General features: G+C 33.6%; 1 protein-coding gene across 1 annotated transcript; it reads left to right on the top strand.

Annotated features, from left to right (window-relative positions):
* Positions 1 to 3,709: 3,709 nt before the first annotated feature.
* Positions 3,710 to 5,858, top strand: LOC111888844 (uncharacterized). The gene is made up of 2 exons (XM_042899813.1): positions 3,710 to 4,363; positions 4,986 to 5,858. The coding sequence occupies exons 1-2, from the start codon at positions 3,798 to 3,800 to the stop codon at positions 5,716 to 5,718; spliced, it is 1,299 nt and encodes a 432-aa protein (XP_042755747.1). The 5' UTR covers positions 3,710 to 3,797; the 3' UTR covers positions 5,719 to 5,858.
* The last annotated feature ends 1,146 nt before the right edge of the window (positions 5,859 to 7,004 follow it).

Below are 7,004 nucleotides of genomic sequence, written 5' to 3' on the forward strand. Positions count from 1 at the left end.
GCAGCCTCCAGTAAGGATCGAGATTGTGACTTGAAGGTCATAATTTGGAGTCTAACGTGAGATATGGATCAGGTGCAAGATCGAGCATCGCTTGCAGTCAAGGAGTCCAAGAGTTAAATACTCGTTCAAAGCAACATAGAAGTTACGATTATTACCTAGGATGAAGAGTTAACGTAGGGAGTCATTATACAAGCCCTGTTTCGTTGATGATTCCGGGACGTAATCATCCTAAGGGGGAGAAAAATGTAACACCCGTAGATCCGGGCTAGTCAATTTAGAGAAAATGAGCATCAAAAATGAGTTTTTGATGGAAGATTATTTAGTAGGAGTAATCTTAACCAAGTTGTAGAATATGTCACAAGGGTTCCGTACATATAAAGAATGTCAAAATCCAAGTTATAACGAAAAAGTTATGGCCCGTCAAAGTTTCACGACAAAACCGGCACGACGCTACGTGATGTAAATATTGAATTTACGATAGACGACTTTTTGGCCGTAATGATCTACACAAAAGTTGTAGTATATGTTAAACCAAGAGCGTGCAGAAAAAGAACGCCCAAATCTGACTTCGTATGAGGAAGTTATGATTTTTCTAAGATTTGGCCTAGCAGTGCACGACCCAAAACTCGAATTCTAAATCGAGCGGTTTTTGGCCAACGCGACCTAAATGAGAATTGAAGATATCATTAATAGGAACTCAACGCCAAAAAGACAGATGAAAACGGAGTCTGTGTGTAGAAGTTATGAATTTTACGCGGACATTTAACAATGTAATCACCTTTTATTGTTAAATTTAAGATCGGTCGAGAATTAGCCGACGGAGTCAAAATTAAAGTTGTATATCTTATTTTTACCTACGCGTGGATATAAAGAACGTAAAAAATGAAGCTGGTATGAGAAAGTTACAGATTTTAGAATTCGGAAGTGTGATGTGCAAAAATGGGTGACGTGACACAATCTTGACCATTGCTTTCTCCTCAAGTCTTGCCACCAGATGGTGATATATGGCACCAATTTTAACCATATTTCATCCTATAAATAGACCCTCTCCCACCCTCGTTTTCTTCACATATTTCCCATTCTTTCTTCTCTCTACGCTCTCTCTAAACCTCCCAAAAAATCCCCTAGCACTAGAACAAAGCCCCGGAGCGCTCGACAGCTCCGAAAAGAAGAGCTTTCGGCTCGGAAGTTCTACCCCTGCAGAGCACAGCTTCTAGCCAAACCCCCTCGTAGGTAAGATACGTTTACCTAATTTTTAATATAGTTTTTATTTAAATATAGTAACGTTATTAGGACCTTATAATAATTATTTGAGCTATTATTATGGGTTATATAAATGTCATTATAATATCTTTTTAACCACTCGGGGTACAGAGAATCCGGTTTGAAGGGTCGTCTGGGTTGTAGGATTTTAGAAGTGCTATATGCCAAAATGATCATGCCCTCCGGTGTTTCATGTATGGCCCCTGTCTGTACATAGTGGGAAAAGAGTATTGTTTAACGCTTATATAATAGTAATAATAGGTAGACTATTAATTAGTCTCGTTGAACATTATACTAAATTCTAGTGGAAATGATACTAAGTTTTGTCAACGGAAATTTGTTTTAAAGTAAACGAAGTGTTGTCCGAGTACCGAGTCACCACCTTTGCAGATGAGTGCATAGTTATTTTCATCTTACACATAGATATGAAATATTATATATAAATTACGTCCTAAATAAATAAACGGCCGCCAACACCAAACTAGAGCTCTTACCTCGTCTTCTTCTGCTGCCTCGTTTGTTTATGTATCCTCTTCGAATAGCTCTTGCCTCTAAGCTTTATGTCTTCTCCTCAGCTTGCCTCTTCTTCAAATCTATTTTCCGAGTCCGTCAAAATAGGCTCCATCTGACGCAGCTCGAGCCCTCTTTCTTTCTCGCTACTTTTCTTTGGACTCCTCTGCCGTCGACCCGATGATCGTCGTCGTCGTCGCCGCTCCTCTTTTCTTATACAAAGGAACTGTTGTTGGCCACCGCTTCTTCTTTATCCTTCTCCAACGAGCAGTTGTCTTTATCCTTCCATCAAACTACACCCGCCGGGGGGGGGGGGGGGGGGGGGGGGGGGGGGGCTGTTAGCCATTAAGGTTTAGGCCCAAGCCTTTTAGGGTTTAGATTAGGACTCTTATGTATCCCTATTTATATGAGGTTTAATCTTACTATTTATCAATAAAACATTCTATTATATAACAATACTGAATTATTTTTCGGTTTTATATTATGTTTAACCGAATATTTTTTTCGACAACACCTACTATCAATCTTGCGTCCATCCCTAGATATGAAACATTACGTATTACTAACGTATTATACAATTATTTCCTAATTTTGAGTCAAATAATGTATTTTATTGGATTTTTTCAAATCATTTGAAAACCTTGTAAATGCTATAATTCAAACGGCGAGTATTCGTATTCAATTGAAGTTTCAAGCTTTTATTATCATTAGAATTGAACACAAAAGAATTGTTTTTCTATCTTAGTAGAATCCAATTTCAATGCTTGAATAAATAACATCAAGTAAAAATCATTGTAGCCAAACTATAGAGATTTTGAGAAGGTTTTTAGCATGTGTACCGATTTGTACATAACAATCTGTTTTAGTACGCAATATTTTATGTTTTGTAGACTTGTAAAGTATAACATTTAAAAGCATACATTGTTGTTGACCGAATTCATGATTATTTTTTTTTTCTAAATACTTTTATCAGGTTGAAATGATTATAATATTAAAATTATATTTATACAAGTTATTTGCCATTGAATCTTTTATATTTTTATGATATTTGTAATTTTATTATTAATATATATATATATATATATATATATATATATATATATATATATATATATATATATATATATATATATATATATATGATTTCAAAATTATATTATAACATTATATATAATACTATAAATAGAAAGTTTATTGTATAATTACTATTTAATTTTAAGAATAGAAAAATAATCATACTGTTTTTATTAGTTATTTATGATCTTGATTAGTTTATCAAGAAATTTGCATTTATAAATTTGTATGCTGATGATTATATGTGTAATAATTGTAAGATACTAGTTGATTTTGTTAGGAATTGAAAAAATCAAATAATTCAAGTTATTTTTTTAAAATCATAAATGAGATACTTATAAAAGTGGTATACCTGCAAACCCAATGAGTATTTAAAAACCAGGTACCCGATGAGATAGAGTCGGTTTTGAGATATGGTTATGTAATACGATACATGACTGCGATCACCGATTATTACCATAACATTCCATTCCTAATAGTGAAACATAAGATTTTATAAAGTCATAAATCGACTAAACAATATTTACAGTTAACAATTGTGGATGCTCTGATTCTGATATATATATATATATATATATATATATATATATATATATATATATATATATATATATATATATATATATATATATATATATATGTTTGATTATGGGTTAAATTGTAAAAAATATTTTAGACAATTTAAACTGAGCTAGCTACTATATGTGATACTTGACTTGCCCCGACTAGTCCCATCTAATTAATATTCCCACCTTGCTTAAATCAATTATTTCTTACTCACCACAATGATTCATGCCTTCCTCATCAATTAATCTCTACACATATATATAAGTATAACAGATTCCATTAGTCTAGAATTAATTAGTACCAAAATAACCTACACAAATCATCAAATTCAAAAAAAAAAATTGACACCAGTTTTAATACCTGAAAATTCATACTTAAGATCGATGACTTCCCAAACGAGAACACCAGACGTCGACTTCAAAAGAAGAAGGAAAGCAAGGTGGTGGTCGTATATAATTGGTGGTGTCATATTCCAGATATTCATAATACTTGTACTCCTTTACATAATCCTCCGTGTTCGAACCATAAAGCTTCGTCTTCATTCCGCAAAACTTCAAAACCTCAAAACAAGCAATGAATCATCCTTTACCATGTTCCTTCACACACAAGTAACTATCAAGAACTCTAACTTTGGTCATTATAAGTTCGATAACAGTACAATTGTTTTAGCCTATAGGGGTACTCATGTGGGTGAAGTAGGGTTTGGGAATGGGTACGTAAAAGCTCGATCAGTGAAGAAGATTGATATGGTTGTGGCGGTGGCCGTGGCCGTGGGTTTAAAAACTTGGTCGGATCACGGTGGTCCGGGGAAGATTACATTGGCGGCGAAAGCACAGGTGACCGGAAAAGTACATATACTGAAAGTCATCAGAAGGAGGAAATTGGCGGAGATGAATTGCACCATGGATGTTGATATAAAAACTCAAGCCATTGATAACCTGCATTGCTGGTAATCAATCATATATATTCAATTCCACGAATGGTTAATAACGCATTAAATATACCAACCATCATTTGTTAATTAATAACGTCGCAAGTTCACATGATAATTAAATTAAAGGTTAAATATGTCATCATGTCATGTCATGTCGCTCTGTTATTTTGTAGTACGTAATATAGTGTGATTGTTATATAATCTTACATGGTCTGATTAATTTTGATTCTTTTTGTATCTGTAAGATGTATTATATGATTATTTGTTCTTTTTACATATGTAATTTAAATTACGGATAATATTTATAATTGAAGACTATTTTTTTATGATCTAAGTCGAGAAAGGGTAAATATTCTTTGATATGTGTTTTATATTGAAATTTTTTTGTGGTATAAGTAATCATTATTTAAAGTTCATCACATGATTATGTTTTATAATTTATACAATAAGTTGTTATAATAAGATAATTTCAAATATTCTAGAGGATTGATTCAATTTCACCATTACTTAAAGACTAAAACACCCTCTAATTAAATTAAAGACCTGACGAAAGCAGCCAAAGAAAAATCAAAGCGTCTAGAATAGAACATAAAGAAAAAAGAAAAATGTCAAACAAAGTTAAACGCCATTGATGAAGTCTCTTCGTCTCCACCATTATCTATATATACTCGCATTCGTACCCTATAATTCCTTCATCTGATAACATTATTAGTTTGTCGCCGAATATAACTTCAACCACCAACAAAAAAAAAAAGAAAATGGTTCCGACTAATCCTTACGGCCATGTCAACGAAGACCTTTCCACCGTAGCCATCGACGCCCGCCGCAAGAGACGAAGGCGCTGCCTCATGTCCGTAGCCATCGTCGCCGGTTTTGTAGCTGCACTCATCATCCTCTTCTCTGTAACCGCCGGCAGGTTTCGTACCCCCAAGTTCCGAGTCCGATCTGCAACTTTCCTAACTTTCAACGTCACAAACTCAACAGCAAATCCTTCATTTCAAATAGAGATGAACACAGAATTTGGTATAAAGAACACAAACTTCCGACGGTTCTGGTACCGGAGCACCACCGTCGATTTCTACTATCGGGAACAGAAAGTCGGAGACGGGTTTGTCTGGAACGAGAGAGTAAAAGTCAGAGATACTAGGAAGTTTACTGTTCCGGTGTCGTTGTCGTCGATGAATGTTACCTCCTCGTCGGAGTTACGAAGTGATCTGAACGCTGGTGTTTTGCCGTTGAGGAGCCGATCCAGGTTGACCGGAAAATTTAAGATATTAGTTGTGTTCCGAAAGTATAAGCACGTTAACATGGATTGTTCCATGGACCTTGTTATTGCAACCAGGGAGCTCAGAAATATATCTTGCCGCTGATATGGGTTGTACTGTATGGAACTAGTGTATTTTACCTTTTTATGATTTCTTTTGTAATTTATTGATTTTGATTTTGTCCATATTATTTGTATTTAGAGCTGAAATTATTTTATAAACATATATGACACTTTTTGTTTCAATTTTACTTTTTGGAAGCATTCAGGTCTCATTTGATGGCTCGAAAAAGCAGGTCTAAAAACATGTTAAGAGATAATTGCAAATTTATTCCATATATTTTTGTTGTCTGTTGTTTTTTTGTTCTTTTTTGGTTTTGAAATTACAAATTTAGTCCTTTACAGTGGTTTTCCTAAAAGTTTGTCAACATCGAGATTACATATACGATCGTTTCCGGTTATATAAAAACATAATTGTAAGATCATACAAAAGCATTTTAAAACATAGAAAAACATTTTCCTCCATTAGATAACTATTCTTTTAACAATAAATAGTTTAAAACATAAAAAATAAATCTTCAATATATTATTTAACAATAAACAATTCAAAAGAGGTTTTCTAGAGTTTATATTCTACAATTATAAGATCATACCAAAAGCATTTTAAAACATAGAAAAACATTTTCCTCCATTAGATAACTATTCTTTTAACAATAAATAGTTTAAAACATAAAAAATAAATCTTTAATATATTATTTAACAATAAACAATTCAAAAGAGGTTTTCTAGAATTCATATTCAATGTACTTAATTAGTACAAAACAAAATATTAGATTTAAAAAAAAAAAATAATAATAGTTACGATCCTACGCTCCTACTTCAATCTTACCCAAAAACGACTCACAATTCCATTAACACACCCATGTGCCCCTCATGAGGATAAAATTTTCTTTTACTCTTAACTACTAAACTTATTAAATAATGTATAATAAAAATCAAGTGGTTCCCACCACCGCACACCAATCCCTTTATCTCACCCCCCACATTACCTTTAGATTTGTTTAATTGGATTACTACTCACGATCCTCTCTTCCGCCGTCTCCCTTGGCTGCCAGCTCTACCCTGTACTAGTAGTCATTCCCACCTCGCATCTCGGCTTCCACATTCCATTCCATGTAACCAGCAAGACCATTTCCAAAATTACACAAATAGAATCCTCAACATTGGGTGATAAATAGACGTGAATGAGTAGGGAGTCATCTGACTTGAAGGAATAAGAAATCGCTAGACGGTTGTAATTGAGAATCTGAGTTTGGTTTTTAGGGGGTTTCATGTAACACCCTTTCCGAGAAGGTTTAATTCTAACCATAAAACATTTTAATTCTTGCCATT

This window comes from Lactuca sativa, chromosome 2 (genome assembly GCF_002870075.4).
Source record: "Lactuca sativa cultivar Salinas chromosome 2, Lsat_Salinas_v11, whole genome shotgun sequence".
Classification (NCBI taxonomy): Eukaryota; Viridiplantae; Streptophyta; class Magnoliopsida; order Asterales; family Asteraceae; genus Lactuca; species Lactuca sativa.

Bases quoted from the DNA above. Each gene is read 5' to 3' on its own strand.
- LOC111888844 (XM_042899813.1), top strand. From the start codon at position 3,798: ATGACTTCCCAAACGAGAACACCAGACGTCGACTTCAAAAGAAGAAGG. The intron at 4,364-4,985 runs GTAATCAATCAT...CCATTGATGAAG, and splicing joins ATTGATAACCTGCATTGCTG to TCTCTTCGTCTCCACCATTA.